Source organism: Pleuronectes platessa, chromosome 10, assembly GCF_947347685.1.
Source record: "Pleuronectes platessa chromosome 10, fPlePla1.1, whole genome shotgun sequence".
In the NCBI taxonomy this organism is placed as follows: Eukaryota; Metazoa; Chordata; class Actinopteri; order Pleuronectiformes; family Pleuronectidae; genus Pleuronectes; species Pleuronectes platessa.
The window spans coordinates 10,919,163-10,936,299 of record NC_070635.1 but is presented as its reverse complement, the minus strand read 5'-3'; the positions used below and the strand labels follow the sequence as shown (position 1 = coordinate 10,936,299).

The following is a 17,137-nucleotide window of genomic DNA, read 5'->3' as shown; positions in this document are numbered from 1 at the left end:
CAAGAGATTCCCCGTCACGTCTTTGCCTGGAAACAACGTCCCAGGACGCCCTCGGCCGTTGTGAAGGGCAGAGCGAGTTGAATAAATCTCCCAGGGCGAGCTGCAGCCCTCCCCCATCTTGTAACGGGGTTCTTTTGACAGTGTCCTCCATTGTGGGTCATTATGGAGGACAACACGGGGTGAGATATACAATCTGACACCACTAGATAGCACTGTTAGCTCAAGCTGATTAACATCACTGCAGCACAACCACAAACACACAGTCAGACACACACACACAACAGGAAGGAGGTTTTGATAACTGACACACGCAGACTCTGCAGGGTTTAGTACTAGTCGACATAAAATGATTTTATTATTATGGATATAGAGGAAAAACATCTGAGCTGACATTCTATGGCGTTGAGTTATAACTGTTGTTGATGTTTTGTTTTCAGATGCATGTTATCGGAGGCAACAGGCAAAGGTTACATGTCATGCAAACTAGATAAATAACTCTGTATGTGTGTACCTTTGCTATAAAGTTAATCATCCACTGGCAATAACGTAGTGCTCTTAGTTAAAAAAAGGAAAGAGGAAAAATATACATACGGTATGTAAACAGTCAAAGAAATTGCACTTTCTTGGCTTGTAACTAGAAGCCGCACTACAGAGAAGAGAGCGAAAAATGTAACACTGGAAAAACGAATTCACTGTCACTGATTGTCTGACCAATTAAAAACGGAGTATGCTCGGCTAAAGAAAAAAGAAAAAAGAAATGATGTAGTTCTATAAAAAAAAATCATATACAATCATAGTCAATTTTAAGGAGAAATGTCTGATATATTGGTCAGCTGTATATCTGCTTTAAAAACATCTTAGTAAATGATTTGATTATAACCTTTTTGTATAATCCAGATAGTATTGTCAGGTATAATACTAATTTTACACGCTACTGCAGATAGAAGGAAAACAGGTCCCTCTCTATGTACATTCACATGAAACTAAACGCTTATGGTTACTCGGCCCGACGCTTCTAAGATGAGCACAATCTACGGCGCATCTGTACAGAAAAGTCCACCTCAAATATTCACAACTTAAAAAAGAAAAAAGAAACATAACAAAGGAAGTCCTTACATAGTTCTTATCAGAAGAGATATTGCTTTTAAAGACTGCATGAGTTCACTTAGGTACATACACAAGACAACATGGCACTTCTACAGAGCATTTTTGGGGGCCAATACGTTTTTTATTCCCTTCCCTCTCTCGTCTTTCTCTTCCTCAACCTCCGAGCACATTCTGATTGTCAATGCTCTGGAGCAAAGAGCGAAACATTCTCAAAGGCAGTCTGAAGTAAACAGACACACTTTTTTTTGTTACTCTTTTGTCCCCCTTCTCCCTCCCTCCCTCCCTCCCTCACCCAGGAAGCAATACTGAAAATAGTCAATAACAATAAACATTCCTATCATGAATATATTTTGTCCATTTCTGCTGCAGACAGTTCTCAAGCTGCCTTCTCTCTTTTTTTTTTTTCTTTTTCAAAAATAACTTCTTAAAACCTCATTAGAAATTCTCTACTGGCGATGCCAAAATTCCTATCGCTAAGCCCGCCCCCCTCCCCTGCCTATTCACTGGTACATAGCAGACACTGTCTCGGTAAAGTGAAGAAAAAAACAACAACCTTAACACTGCCTCAACAGATTTTTAACTGGCTCGCTTTCTCCTCGTGTCGTTTCCCCAAAGGTGCAATGTGACTTTGAAAGCCTAACAAGCAAAAGCGAGGGTTCAATTTTGACCTACTTAGGTGCCCAGGCTACATTTGAGTTTCCCCCCCGGGGCAGTTTGTGAGCGCCTTGTCTCGCCGCAATTTCGGAGTACTTTACATACGTCCACTTTCAATCAGTGAGCAAATGTCTCTCTCCCAGTTTGCTTAAGGTGCTGAAGTAAGAGCAGTCAAAATGTATGTGTGTGTGCATTTATAGTGTGTCCACTCAGCGTACATACAATCTTTAGTGTGCTTGTTCATCCAGCACTAGTGCAAATTCATCTCAGCTGGTCTGTTTCTCTCTCTCTCTCCATCCGGGACAGTCTCTCTCCATTTCTCTCATCCCTCGCCGCTTGGACAAAAGATGCGTTGCCATGGTTCCATCCTTGGTGTGATGCCCTTCAGAGCGCCGGGTTCAACACACTCATCTGTTCGTGTGCGATTTGTCTTTTCTTGCATTTTTCCGCCTCTGTGATTATCCGGCTCTCTTCTTCCCTTCTTGCTTTCCTCTGCGGCACTACCACTGTTGATAGTAGTGCTGTGACATCAGTTTGGTGTCTGTCTGTCCGGTGGTGGGCCTGGTCCCCCTTGCAGAGTGGTCCCACCTGCATAAAAGGCCAAAAACTGTCAACAAAACAATGCATATACATCTCAGAGTCCTCCTCCTGTGTGTGTTGCTCTGCTCACCGGCCTCCGTTAGCTTATGAATGCTGCAGGGTCAAAAGTAAATCGTTGAGCCGTCTCCTCCTCTGTTCTCTGCTGCAGACCTCTTCCTCCCCTAGACTCTCCTTCTGTCCCTCCTCCTCCTCTGGTCTGTTCTGGGTTTTGTTGGGCTGTGGTGGGCAAAAACAGATTTTTATCCTCCTGGAGATTTGCATTCACAAAATGGAATTACGTATTTATTTCCCGTGGGTAGCATTGTTGACTCACAAAGGGGCAGGCAGTGAGCGAGCTGGAGGTGTCCTGACTCTGATGCAGAGGGTCACTGCTGATATCCGTCACCTCCACCCCCACTGGCTGATCTGAGGTTCAGAGGTCAAACAGCGGACTGTATGTTAGTGGAGTCAGGACAGAAAAGTGCACAACATCTTTTTTTTTTAACTGATCTGTGATTATGCTAATGTACTTCTTTCCCCTCGATTCTTATCCACAATCAGTCAGGGAGGCTTTGGTGGAAACTGTGTGGTTTCACTGCTAATGGGGAAAGTTGAAGCCTGCTGGTTTTTTTGGATACCAGGAGGGGATGACAGAAATGGGGAAACATTTCTGCCGGCTGAAATTCTGTGGTTGGAAAACTGCTTAGTTTGAGCTGCTGACTGTGATATGGAGAGACAAGCCAAACATGAGGATGACGAGCTGTGAGCAGAACACGCACACACGCACACAAAACCACACAAAGTTAAAGACACGAGCACAGGACACAAAAGGGAGTCCATACACATGAACGGTATGGAAATGTGTAGAGAAGAATCGCGTATGCACACACGAACACCTACAGAAACAAAAACTAACACACACACTTGCTTCATGGACCTGACTTGATGTGGCTGTCGTCCCCACTGGCTCCGTCGCAGGACAGATGCCGAGAGTCCCCCTCCTCCCCCTCTGCATCTCTCGCCCTCTCCCTCTCTATCCTCAGTCGGGTCTGTCTGTCTCTCACGAGCTCCCAGTTCCTCACAAGGAACACGTGGTGCTTCACCACAAAGCTCCTGGCCAGACAGACAGGGAGAGAAATTAGACGTCAACGCTGACATCAAGTAGTTTTATCCTGAAAGGTGAGTCGCTGCGTTCTCTCCATACCTGTCATTGCTAGTCATAGGCTCCATGTTGAGGTGAGGGAACAGGCTGGTAATGTCACTGGAGCTCTCATCCTGTACAAGAAAAAGCAAATGGTGGGATGCGTGTTAAATTTATAGAACAAACTGTTTAAGTTTCACTCTTGGACATTTCTCCTCGTGAACTTACCGCAGTCAGGTGAGAGGATAGAGATCTCTCCTTCAGTCGGCCTGAGGGAAACAGAAAGAGAGAAACAAAGGATATGAGAGAATTGATCAGACCATCAACTAAACCTGACGATAACACATCAAACTAAAATGGCCCTAATAATCAGGACTCACAGTAACGCCGCTTCCTCTTCAGTGGGACAGCCGGCTGGCTGTGAAGCTGTAACCAAATAAGATGAGAATTACATCCTTGTCCTTATTATACTCCAAAAATCGACTTTCCACTCTGTCCTCTGTGCGATGTGGTGCTGTATACCTGGTTGTTCTGCCACAGCCACATAACATCGTAGGGTAGCTGGAAATGAATCCGCTTCAGCCTCAGGTACTTCCCTTGAAGACGCAGAGGGAGTTTAGATGGACGATCACAGCTGCGACAAAGTACAGCCGTGTTTGCATTTTCTTCTCTACTTACCGACATGCATGGGAGCAGGTAAAAGTGTGTACTCCTTCTCCCCAGGTGTGTACTCCAAACTCTCTCTGCAAATCTGCTGGGCTTGAGAGGGGGGGCTAGGAGAGACATACCAAGCAAATTAATAAACAGAAAACCTGACAATGGTAAAATCATTAGAAAAGCTTGTTTATGAAATCTGCTACTACTCACTCTGTAGTTTTATAATCATCTGAGTAAAGACCCGCCCTCAGAAACCTTTTCATGGGAGGACTATCAGCTCTCTCCTCTCTTTGCATGGTTACTGGCTGGGACGGAGCCGGGTCCACATCCGCTTGCTCGAAACATTCAAGGAGGGCGTCACACTCGGGATTATCCACAGTGACACTAAAAGGAAAGCATGAAGAGAGAGAGATAGAATGATAGAGAGGAAAAAGAGAAAGAAAGAAAAGGCACTGGTTTAGCACACAGTGCTGAAAACAATAGGTTAATATAGTGATAGTGAGTGGTTGTATTGAATTTTCTAATCAACCAGCTCAGGTTCCCTTTTGATGCAGCTGTGAGCGTTTACCTCTGATGACAGGGAGAGTCACCGTGTTTTCTCTTCCGCCCTCTCTTCCTCCGAGCCTGCAGCTCGGACTCTGTCACCTGCTGCACCGTGTCGCCTCCTCGATCTCTCTCTGGTACCCGCTCCTGTTTCCTCCCTCCAACTCCATGTCCATCTCTGTTGTGGTTGTGTCCTGGCAAGAGGTCGAGTGATGACACAGAGGGAGCTGCGGATGGGTGTGCGGGGGAGTTCGCAGTGAAGGGCAGTGGGTGCTTCCTGGGCCGTCCTGGCCTTCTTTTGTTTTTCACCGCCACACTGTCTGGCGTTGGCACACTTTTCTGCTGCCCCCGGCTTCTCGAGTCACCTTGTAAACCTGCCGTCATTGAAATGAACAGAAAGAGGGAGGGAGGGGGTGAGGCGGGAGGGGAGGGTGGGGTGTAAGTGGCGGAGAGGAAATGAGACAGATGTGGATCAGTGATTGAGGCAGCAGGAGGTGTGAGGTGAAGCCAGTCTACGCTGAGTCATGTGGACGGGCCGCAGATTAGGTGAGTCACAACATTTCCTCTGACCAGATCACTTCTGGGAAATGCATTAAGAAGTGATTTATCTGCACACACACACACACACACACAGAAACACACACACAAAGAAGAATGGACCCCATCCCTGTGCTGCATGTATACTTTTCACATGCGGGCATGCACACGTATGCACTCTTTCACACAAATAGTTTTTGCCGATTCAGTTAATGTGGCAAAACAATCTCAAAGGGCTGAGCAGACAGAGAGAGAGATTGAAAAAGTGTGTGTGAATATGCCCATGCTCGCACGCTGTACTTGAAAACATGTGTGTTTGGTTAGATGATGAACTGAAGTCACATGAATTCCACAAAAACAACACGCTTCCCTCACAAGCTCTCTTTGCCCCAGCTCTGACCCCCCGTTCTTTTCCTTCATCAATCACTCCCGAGGTCATTCATCTTTTTCCTCAATTTTCCACAGTCCCTGACAAGACTGACCAATCGAGCCTTATTGGATTTTTCCAAGTCAAATAGGCTGCTGTTGGCCGGCAGTGAGGGATAGGCCAGTCTTTAAATAGCCAATTTGGTGGTTAACTAATGACTGTGTTCACTGGGTAGCCCTGGGCTGCAACAGTGTGCGGTTCGCTGCAGACCGGGGAAGATTTCAAAGATTTTCTGGCAGATTCCCATCGAGATGCTGCTCCCGCCTGCTCTAACACTTTATCAAAATTCCACCAGAGAGTAGTTGCGTTTGTGTGTGTCTTTGTGCGTGTGTCAGGCACGTCCCCTGCACAGCAGAAGGAGTCTGAAATTGACTATAAAAAGTCTGATTTCCTCAGACACCCTCCAAGGCTTTGATGTCCACAACACCTGAGGAAAACCCATGCTGTCTGTTTATTGGGTAAACTCCTGGTGCCACACACTCGTTTCAGTGCAAATATAAAAATCTGTCATGCTGAGCGGCTGTAAAAAAACTCTTGGCATAGAACTTATTTACTCAACTATCTGTCAAAATTTGGTTGCTGTTGTATTTCAATGGTAGGCACAGTTGATGTCAGATCCCCGACATCATCTAAATTACTGCCAGTTTTTCTGAATATTCATATTTTCTGGAGGTGAAACAATCCTCGAATACAACTGTGCAACTCATGAAGCATTTATCACAGTTTCCATCTACTGAAGTTCAAACAGTGCTACTACATCCAAGTGTAACCAACAACTTTAGCACTACGGCTAAAATAACCTAATTTTGAGCAAACAAGCACATACACAAATATGTCATTGACCTATTCATTCACATTTGTATAGATTAAGTCATTCATGCATCCTCACCTGATTCTCTCCTCTCCCTCCAAGCTGGCTCGTCTCTCCTCCATGACCTCTCTTCACTTCCTGAATTCCTGCTGGCCAATCCACTCCTCGGGCCCCTGCCTCCTGTTGCCGTGGCGGCGGATGTGAACAGGTTGGTGTGCGGGGGGGAAGGGGGCGTCCTGTACAGGTGTGACTCTTGAAAGTCCTCACCATCGTCGTCCTCTCCGTCCGATGCGATCAGTCTGCCTGTGCGTTGCTCCGCAGTGAAGCCCCTCCAGCCTGGGTTTGAGTTTCCAAAGCCTGGCCCTCCCAGGCTGCCGAATTTCATCCAGCTCTGACCCAGGCCACCCCAGCCTCCTCCGAACGAAGACAGGTGAGAGGAACCCAGCCCAAGTGAGGTGAGGGACATGTGTTTGTACCTCTCAGCTGAGGAAGATGATGATGATGATTTGGCGGCAGCAGCAGAGGAGAAGGAATCATTTCCATTCTCACACAACCAAGGTGATTCTTTGGAAAGCATGCTCCCCATTCTTCTTGTCCCTTTCCGTCCTACGTCTCCTTGCCCCAAAGTGAACCCAGACCTGGACTTGGAACTGGCCAATCCCTCTCGCTCCATGCTGTCTTCCTCCTCGTCCCTGTGTAACTCCTCCTCATCATCCATGTCTTGCTCGCAGTGCCGGTGACGATGTTTATGTTTGTGTTTGTGATCACTCCTCCCACAGCCACACGAAAGGCTGGGTGCGAAGCCTGAGCTGAGATGTGGGCTTCCTCCACTGCCTCCTCCTCCTAAATCCCCCTCAACCTCTCCTCCTAATGCTCCTTCTCTCAGCAACCTGCTCCTGCGTCTGTGGAATCTGGCGGGGTTGAGGAGGAAGTGGGCATGGTGGGGCTGATGGGTGGCATACTGGTGAGGAGAGGGAAGCGGGTAGGAGCTAGGGAGGTGGTGGTAAAGTGTTGTGGATGGGGGATAGCCGCCGTAAAAGCCCATGTTTTCAATGGTCTCCTGGAACTTTGAGGGGCAGCCACACTGTCTGCGATCAGGCTTCCTGTTACAATGCACTTGCTGGCAGGGGTAGAAAGGCTGGGGGGAGAAGGAGGGATTAGAAGCGTAAGACGAAGGGTGAGGAGAGTAGAAACCATTCAGATTGATCCTGAAGATGTTGGAGCGGAGAGGATGTGAGGAGGGGTGATGGCGCCTTCCTCCTGCAGATGTCCCACTCCCATCAAAGCCCTGTCCCAGACCGGTCCTCACCCAACTTCGCCTACCGATGTGGACCTCACTGAATTGGCCGATCAGGTCTTCGAGTTCGGCGAGAAACTCTGGATCCTGCATGTGCAGCTGCTGGTGCTTCTTTTTGTGTTTATTTTTCTGTCTCTTCAGTGCATTGTGCCCAAGGCAAGGGTAATAGTCTGAATGACTGCACTTATTGTGTCCTGGGCAGGGGCACAAGCACGTACAGGAAGAGGAACAGTCATAATCTCTCCGCCTGTGCCGGTGTCTGTCTCTGTGCCGCTCTACATTACTTGAGTTGTTGATTGAGTTTGTGTGTCTGGGGATATGAGAGGGGGGTGAGGAGATAGGAGAGGGACAGTCCACAAGAGAGGAGGGGTGTCTTTGACCCCCAAGCATCATTCCTGACCCCAACCTGAGAATGCCTCGAGCTCCCCTCACCTCCCCTCGCTCGGAAACACTGTTGCTATCCATTCCGATTCCGCTGTCGCTTGGCAGTGTCTCTTCGCTGTGTGATTCACTCCTTGGGGAGGGGGTGGTGTCTTTGAGGTGGCCAGGGGAGCCAGGTGTGCGATGCAGTGGTGGGATGGGACAAGAGAGCTTACATGTAGACTGGTGAAATGGGAAGTGAAGCCTTCCCTGACATGGACAACTCTTCTTTACAAAGGGAGAGAGGGAAGAGGAGGAGGGAGGACGCGGGGAGGTACAGGATGATGACGGGGAAGGGAGGGAGAAGGGGTGAGAAAATAGTAGGGAAGACGTTGGTTCTGCCAGGCTGCCCTCACTGTAGGGACTCTGGGCCCCACTGGAGTGGGTAAGAGATGGAGAGGGAAAGGGGTGAGAAGCAGGAGGCTGGGGCTGGTTAGACGAGAAGAGAGATGTTTCAGGAGGATTGGTAAACAGACTCGACTGAGTGGAGCTCTGGGAGTTGGAATTCAGGTTAGCTGTTTGGACTTTAGGCTTGCGTCCTCGTCTCTTGCCCATGTAGATGGTCCCTCTCTTGCTCACATTGATCTGAGGGCCCAGCTTGCTCCCAAAGGAGGAGGACAGGGCTGAGAATGTGTGTACTGTTGTAGCATCTATTGATTTACACGTTCTCAGAGAGGTTTCGGCATCTGCTGCCTCTACTCCCCTTCCCTCCTTTCCAACGTACCCAGACAGCATTACCTTGTGAAGTCTCCTCTTCTTTCTTTTCTTCATCTCATTAATGAGCCTCCTGATCTTTAGCCTTCGGTTCCCCTTATCAGGAGCATGAAAATCTTTACTCTCGTCTGTATCATCAGTGGGATTCAGTGCATCTCCATTTTGTCCCTCTGGGAGGGGTCGTTTGGGAGGACGGCCACGCTTCTTGGGGCTAGATTGAAACTGAGCGGCACACTGCAGCATTGGACTTGGCTCCAGTAGAGGGGCTTTCTGAACTCCGTTAAATCCCAGAAGAGGCTCCTCTGCTGGGACAGCTTTCATAGAAAGTCTCGGGGGATGCTCATCTAAACTAGAGCTGTGGGATTTAGGGCGGCCCCTTTTTCGGGCAGGAGTTATGGGGCATCTGGATGCAGGAGGGCTAAGATCTAAAATTGGGTGCTTTGGGGATGGGGGTTTGGTTGAAGAAGAGAGAGGGGAGGAGCTGCTGCTTAAGGATATAGAAGCTGGGTGCGAGTCATCGGCCGGTTGAAAAGTGGCCTTGGCAGGAAGGGATGTCTTGGGGTTCTGGGGGAAATTTAGTGAAGGATTATGTTGGGAATCTGAGGCGGCTTCATAATTTTCTGCCCTCTGAGCTCGTTGCACCAGCTTAGTCCAGCTGGGCCGTCTAGCCTTACGTTTCTTGAGTGGTCGGCTGTCTTGCTCTTGGGGGAAAGAAGGGGGAGAAATGGGGGCACGGGTAGAGGGGGTGGGCAGAGAGGGAGGAGCCGAAGAAGAGGGGTGGCTTGGAGGCACAACTGAATGTCTTTCTTGTTCTTTTGATTGACTTGCGTCACCTGTTGTTGTTAATGGCTCAGCTTGTTTAGCTGACATACAACTGTCATCTGTCTTGTCTTTCTCTTCTGCTCTGCTTGGATTCACTACTTTTTCAACTGTTACACCACATTTTGGATTATTGTCTTCTGCTCTTTGTCCCTCTGGGATAAGCTTATCCCTCTTTTTCTCACCCCTTGCTCTTTCAGTCTTTAGTTCATCTCTCCACATATCATCACTCCTATGTCTTTCAACTTTTTCTTTACCATGCCTTGATTTTCCCTCTTTCCCTTTCTCTTTTTTCTTCTTCTTGCCCTCCTCCTTTCTGCTCTCAGTCTTTGCTCTTTCAGCTACCAACCTATCGCGCTTGGATTTTTTGTCTTTCCGTTTGTCTTTCCTTGATTTCTTCTCTTTTTCTCTCTTTTTCTCTGGCGATGTCTGTAGAGAGACATTCTGATCTTGGGATTGGGTAGAGGAGAGCTCCGCAGCGGGGGAGGACTGTGGTTTCGAGGTGACTGAAGGAGAGTCTGGCCTACTCTTGTTAGAAAGGCTAATTTCTTTATGGGAGCTGGTGGAAACTGGAGGTCTTGTCGTAGAGTCCATGGAAGAAACAGAGGAAGAACTGCTGTGTTTTCCAACTTTAATTCTTGACGACAAGGAAGTGCCGAGAACGTCGGCATAGCATTTCCCATTTGATAGTCCCTTCTGCCTCGCTGTCTGTACCAAACCATTATGTTTCTTGGCAGCATTTCCTTCATTTCTGGTCTCCGATGCAGAAGGTGTCTGGATGCATGTGGTGGAAGGAGTAGTTGAAGCTGTCTGGTCTGTTGTGGGTAAGCAGGGTTTGTGTCCTGCAGGAAAAGGCTGGCCATTGACAGTAGGAAGCTTCTCTTTCTTCACTTTCTCAGATGAGCCATTTGAATTCACCTCTGTCTTATTGGCCAGTTTGGTAGGAACCTGGGGAATGCAAACATGCAATCTCTGTCATAGAAAGCAAAGGCTGTCACATCCATTAGTTTGCTGTTGACAACAGTGAAGGATAATGGGGAAGAGACAATAACTGAAAGCTTTTGTTTTTGTCTGACCATTAAAAGAGAGTGAGAACAAAATGACTCAATCAGGCAGAGAAAAGAGGGCAAACTGTGGAGAAGGAGAAGTGAGGTGATGGAAACAGGAATGGGGCTGACACAGAAAGGAGAAATACAAAGGCAGAGAAACAGCGAGGAAGGGAGTGGGACAGGGACAGAGGGGGGAGTGAAAGATAAATGAGAGCAGGTAGAGAAAAGAGGGGATGTAAAAATAGAAGAGAGGGACAGATATAGAGAGCCTGGCAGAGATGGAAAGAGAGAGAGAAAGCTGTGCTATTGGTAGCTATAAATTGCCACTAATACAGATGAGAAGGCTTGACATTTCATACTTGTCCTGTAATTTTGGTATGCTGCAGTCTGAGTGGTGTTTGTGCAGCTAAAGCAATAAGCTTCCCCTCGGGTGATTGTCATAAGGACTGATGGACCAATGTCTGTAATAGCTCCAAGTGGTTGCTGTGCTGTTGTCCTATTTATAGGTGTGTTTATTTAAATGTGCTGCACAATGGCTCATTTGACCTTATTATTACTGAGCATATAGTAAAAAACTAAACAAAGCACAGATGTTCCATAACATCTAAATGCCTTAACTATCTGCATCTTCAAATTTTTCCAGTCAATTTCAGCTAATAACAGGTTTGATATCGGAGGCTGACATAAACGAATCTGTGCGTGTGTGAGGAAAATTGCCTTTGTCCTTAACTTACCTGTTTGGCAGACTTTGTCCCCTGGCTGGCAGTGGCAGGGACTGAGGCTGGGGTGGTAGCTGCAGCAAATGTTGATGATAATGACAGTGGCTGCGATGACGAAGATGATGATGATGACGACGAGGATAATGATGAGGCCAGTTGTGGTAAAGCAGCAGATGCAGTTTGTTTGGATGTGGTCTGGACAGCATCCAAGCTTGAGCGCTGCTCTCTGGTTGTCTCATCTGGGGTAGAGCTGGTTTTGCTCTGTTGCCCCACAGACCCTTCACCATCCACCCTTGCCAGCCCCCCCCTGCTTTGTCTCTGATAGGTCCTGATGGTGGGCTTGCAGACGTAGCTCTCCAAGATCTTGGGCGGTTTCTTGGTGCGTTTGGCCTGGAGCCCGATCCGGAGTCGCACATTCCCCTCAGGGCAGCTGGTCTCTCTGCCAGAGATCTGAAGCTGTTGCTGCCCTGCACTTCCACAGCGCCCCTCGATGAGCAACTCCAGCACTGCCCCCTTGTCCCCTTCTCTCTTCCTTCCTGCTCCTTTTTTCTCCTCCTCCTTTTTCGCCACATCTCCATTCTCCCCATCACCCCTTCCTCTCTTTTTCTCTGCCAAACGGTCCTGTTCAGAGTCCTCAGGAGCAGAGGTGGGGTCCAGATTGGAGTTTGTGGATGGAGGGGTTCCCCCCTTCACTCTCTGGTCCATCAGAGAAGTCAGGGGGGAGAGGCAGGATGCAGTGGGGTGCCCAGTATAACACTCAAATGTACTTGTTGGTGTTGATTGGGTCAAGGGTCAATGGGCTAAATGCAGGTCTAGATAAGGAGATTTCCAAAAGGATGTCCTAAAACAGCAGGCTCAGTTGGGTGTCCTCGTCCAGACAAGGTCTCTCTCTCTTCTCTTTTCGGCTCCAACTGAGAGGGAGTAAGGTTGAGGCAGAGAGAGAGAGAGATAGAGAGAGAAGAGAGAGAGAAGAGAGAGAGAGAGGGGGGGAGAGAGAGAGAGAGAGAGAGAGCGAATGGACAGACAGAAACAGAAAGATAGAGAGGGCAGTGATTAGTCATTTCAGTGAGCTCAGATGCAGAATAGCAGAAGTACAGGAATCGAGGGGAAAGTCCCCTTCCTGCAGGCAGCTGTAGAGAGGTGGTGAAGTGTGTGTCCACAGAGATGATCTCATCATACAGAAAACCCACGGGACCAATCAACGCTGCCGTTTCCCAGAACGTCGGCACTAACAGGAAAGAAAGACCTACTCACATTCTTTCAAAATCACCTTCAGATAGTTTTCTCCAATAATCCACAGACAACGGCAACTCTGAACGACAGCAAACGCTCGTTAAACCTCCGCGCTTTTACTTACGTTCCAACCTTTACACCCTGCGTCCCCTTTCTCAAATCAATATATCAATCAATCAGCTCCTGACTAATTCAAACACTTGATCCAGTCTCCTCCCCTCCTCTCCCCGCTGTCTTTGCGCCTTCTGTTCTCAGCTACTCCCACCAGCACTTCTCCTCCCACCCTTCCCTCTGCTGTACCGTCTTTTCTCTCCGAAACTCCCCTCTTCATGTTTGGCAGAAAGCGTTTGCATGCATTCTCTATTAGTCCCATCCACTCTCCCCTCGCTCTCTCCCTGTAGACCACACAGTAAAATGGTCAACTCATGCGCTGTATCCATGTTAATCAGAACCATATTTCCTCCTCCGCTTCGTTCTTTTTCTCCTCTCCTGCCTAAATCCCTCTATTCACGGTCTGACCGTTCCCCTCCTCCCCCTTTTTCAGTAGTGGTAACACAAATCCGTAGGAAAGGGTAAAACTTATTTTTGGAAAGGAGTGCAAATTCCTCCTCCTCCCATTGCTTCCTCTAAGTCAAGTAAGCTTTTCATTGACCCCATTGTAAATGGACTTTTAATGTGACATTACAGCAGAGCAACACACCCTGAAATAACATTCTCCTCACCAGGAAAACTTTCACTCTCACTCGCACCATGTTCAGTCCGGTTTTCGACCCATCGTGTTGGGGATAGGGAAGCAGCATCTTCTGTCATGCTTCCTTCATTATTCCCTCTCATTAAGAAAGACACTCATCCGTTTTCAAATCAAACACACCCTGCCAAGCATTCCTGCAAATTGCTCCTGAGAGCCTCTTATGAAATAGCACATCCGTCTCTCAACATGTCACCCCCCCGAAACTTACAACTGCATCTCGGATAATATTTTCATTCAAGAGCTCAGTGGGCTATCTCTCGCGCCTCCTGGTCCCCCCACACCCAAACCTCTTTTCCTCGAATCACGCTGAGCTCAAATCAACATCTGTTCCAATAACTTGCTGTTATGCAACAGTATTGGAAAGCATTTCCAAGGCCCAACCTCCTCCTCACAGTGAAATGAAAATGAGCACAGAGATGGACAGTGGTCCTCTTAAATCACAGCAGCCACTTTTTATCATGACCTCTACTCCAGAATCCTGACCTGAATGAAGAGGTGCAAACTGAGTAGGAATCAGGGCCTGAGGAGAAATCTGGATTCATACGAGTTATGATCAGATTGTGCAAAGGGACTCTTAAAAACAGAAATAGAGTGGCAGGTTTGCAAACCTAAAAGGGCAAGTCCATTCAACGTGAGTCAAAGTGCATACTAATAGCTTTTTATACCCTCCACAGCTATACCTCTCAAACATAACTCAGAATTATTCTAACATTAGACCAGAAGCTTTTCCCAGTGACAGGATGATGGGTGGACTTGACACTGTAGTCTGTGTTGGCTCCTTGGCAGCGCCGAGGAGCCGATTAAATCATGATAACGGTCCACCATATTTCCAGGCATCATCAGCATCCCATGACGGTGTTATCATCAATAACTACAGCACCATTGTCATCTGCCTGACAACAGCAGGAGCATGGCCGTGCTGCCCCCTGGAAATCCGGTCGCTGTGTTGGCATCTCGCATATGAACCATGAAGCCTCACACAGTGGGTGATGCTCCATATGTTCAAGGATGTTTTCACTTCATTCTCCCTCCTCCTCACACACACACACACACACACACACACACCTCACCTTGAAATTTAACGATTTACGTTATGGGTACTTAATTTTTGTCCCCATAAAGAAGACAAGTCTCAAGTCATTTGCTGGAGACTGACTCTAACCTTAACTGTAATCAGGCAACTACTTGCCTCTCCCTAATCCAAACCCTAGATACATACCTAATCCTTACCCTTACTCTAATCCCAACTAACTTGGTCTGCATATGAACCTTTTACTCACTTACCTCCTTTCTGTTGTTTTTATTTCCATGTCCTGACCCCTGCCCTGTCCCTTAACCTAACCTTAACCCCCTGCCCTGCCTCCTAACCATAACCTTAACACCTTGCCTCGTCCTCTAACACTAACTGTGTCCCCTAACCTTTGACGTTTTTCACGTAACAGATAGACAAATCTGTGCCTGTGCCTTCTCAACACCTGCAGGTGTTCGAATGTAAGGTCCCCTAAACTAACCCGAACACTAAAATAGTCATAACCATAGTTACTACTTGCCTTACTCTAAACCCTTACCTTTACCTTGACCCTAAACTACCCCTAAACTTAGCCTTAAATCATGTCTTCACTTTTCAATTTATGGATTTACGTTATGTGGACTTTTATTTTTGTCCCCATAAGGAAGACATGTCCCCATATTGTGACTGAGTAAACAGATATAGGCCCCCAAAGTAGGAGCAATACCTGGATCTCACACACGCACACACACACGCACACACACACATTAGTTGGGGTGTATTAAAAGTGTGTTGGTCGTACATTGTGTACCCAGGTCGCAGCTGCGTAGGCTGAATGATGTTGCTACTGTAGATACAGTACGGGCAGCAGTGGGGGTGTTCACCGCACCGGAGCAGCCTCTCGCTGGTTTTACCGAGCACGTCAACAGGAGCTCCCTTCTCCATGATGACTTTGCGCACCCGTTGAAAATATCTCTGCTGTCGCACTTACAAATGATACACACATGCACGTGTTGTTGTTGTCGTCGCCCCTATACCTCCTATAACGAAATACATCGCACCTCCGAGCCCCTATAAACACACAAACACACACACACACACGCATAGTTGCACGTTGAAACTCAACATGGAAGTGGATTAGGGGGGGGGGGGGGGGTGTACGTAGCATGAAAATGTGCTTGCTCTTGCAGGGTTTGTGTTGTGGATTAGTCCCGAGACACCTCTGCTTTTTTCTCCCCTTCTCTTCTATCCGCCTGTCCTATGCTGGCTCTTCTGCTGGTGTCAGCAACATTGAAATAAGAAATATCACCGTGCACGGAGAACGGGGGTGGGGGTGTGGGGGGGGGGGGGGGGTACACATACACTCAGCAACAAGGGATAAAATTAGCGCAAAGCGGATGCACACACACGTACACACCAAAAAAATATCCCCGTAACCTCCAGTGGTTTGGTTGTGTTGATGTCAGGCCTGCACACACTCACGCACACTGCCATGACAATCCGTAATAAGGCTACGTAGGCTACTTACCCGAGAGCGCGTCCCGGAGCCAACTGCGTTTAGGCAGGAGGAGGTGAAGGTGTTGCTGTCCTGCTCTCCTCTCCTCCTCTTCCTCCTCTTCTTCTTCTTCTTCTTCTTCTTCGCGCCGACAGCTCCCGGTGCATTAGACGTTGCTTTGATTGCACAAGTGAGGCCAGCGGAGGTTCAAACACCTCCTAACGCCGAGTTTCGGTGCCATCCGAGCGCGGAGCCCGCTGTGGAACAACATTGGCGCGGGTGTTTTCATAATCGTACAGTCGACGGTCGGCGCGTCTCTGCAGCTAGGTGGCGGACTGGTTACACTGGCGCTGCTTGTGTTTTTTTTTTTTTTTTTTTATGTCCTGCCACCACTTCTTCTTCCTCTCTTTTTTTTCTCTCGGGGAAAGTTACGTCGCTCCCTCCCGCGATAGTAATGGCTCAGATTGTGCCACTTGCGTATTTGCGCACAGGCTGTTAACGTGTCAGGACGACGCGCTGCTGCTGTGCGTGTGCGTGTGCGTTTACGTGTGTGTATGTGTGTGGTTACCAGAGCAGAGAGAGAGGTTGCCTTGATGTGCGGGAATGCATCTGCGTGGCCATTTTCATGTGGTCAGAGGCAGAGGACGAGATTAAACGGTGAACACGGCGCAGGATCTCGTTGCGGTTCCTAACAGGCGAACAGGGAGGGCTATTTAGACACTTAATAAAATGGCGACGACTTGGCTAAAATAGGTTGGCTGGTAGGATTGTGAGAGAGCAGCTGAAAAGTTGCACGGTGTAATGTAACAGGAGCTTCACAGCAGAAGGGGGGGGGGCAGCTCAGGACTGAGCACTTATTAAAAAGTTCATCTGTGTCAGTTTAACAGAAAATACTTTTTCATTCATTTGAAATACAAAAATCGATGTAATGCAGAACATGTATTTACTGTTGTTATTAATAGTGTTAATGAGTACTTTCCAAGACTCTGCATCAATGAAAAATAATCTCAACACCTTGGTTGTGTGGTCTCTAATAAATTGTTCTGATTCTACTAACACCTCTGTTACTGCTGTGTAGTTTGTGGTGTCTATGCACAGGACCAGAATATCTCCCTATGGGGTCACGGGACAAAGACTAATGCTTGTAGGTCTCTACTTGCCCCATATTCCTCCTG

At 47.8% G+C, this 17,137-nt stretch overlaps 1 protein-coding gene across 9 annotated transcripts; it reads right to left on the bottom strand.

Annotated features, from left to right (window-relative positions):
* Window positions 1-325: 325 nt before the first annotated feature.
* On the bottom strand, window positions 326-16,653 carry LOC128450065 (histone-lysine N-methyltransferase ASH1L). 9 transcript variants are annotated; one of them, XM_053433499.1, is made up of 14 exons: window positions 16,531-16,653; window positions 11,490-12,385; window positions 6,535-10,654; window positions 4,707-5,055; window positions 4,349-4,522; window positions 4,160-4,254; window positions 4,004-4,077; window positions 3,862-3,907; window positions 3,710-3,750; window positions 3,545-3,615; window positions 3,278-3,453; window positions 2,675-2,766; window positions 2,432-2,577; window positions 326-2,349 (listed from the first exon to the last, which is right to left on the bottom strand). In XM_053433499.1, the coding sequence occupies exons 2-13, from the start codon at window positions 12,177-12,179 to the stop codon at window positions 2,446-2,448; spliced, it is 6,060 nt and encodes a 2,019-aa protein (XP_053289474.1). In that variant the 5' UTR covers window positions 12,180-12,385; window positions 16,531-16,653; the 3' UTR covers window positions 326-2,349; window positions 2,432-2,445. The 9 variants fall into 9 exon arrangements, 6 of the variants coding, with proteins under 6 accessions (XP_053289474.1, XP_053289471.1, XP_053289475.1 ...); XM_053433496.1 differs by lacking the exon at window positions 16,531-16,653 and adding an exon at window positions 15,996-16,470; XM_053433500.1 differs by lacking the exon at window positions 16,531-16,653 and adding an exon at window positions 12,832-13,583.
* Window positions 16,654-17,137: the final 484 nt, after the last annotated feature.

Coding starts and splice junctions, on each gene's coding strand:
- LOC128450065 (XM_053433499.1), bottom strand. CDS start 12,179: ATGGACCAGAGAGTGAAGGGGGGAACCCCTCCATCCACAAACTCCAAT. Junction 4,255..4,348: donor GATGATTATAAAACTACAGA/GTGAGTAGTAGC, acceptor TGTCTCTCCTAG/CCCCCCCTCTCAAGCCCAGC. Junction 2,767..3,277: donor CGACAGCCACATCAAGTCAG/GTCCATGAAGCA, acceptor TCTGAACCTCAG/ATCAGCCAGTGGGGGTGGAG.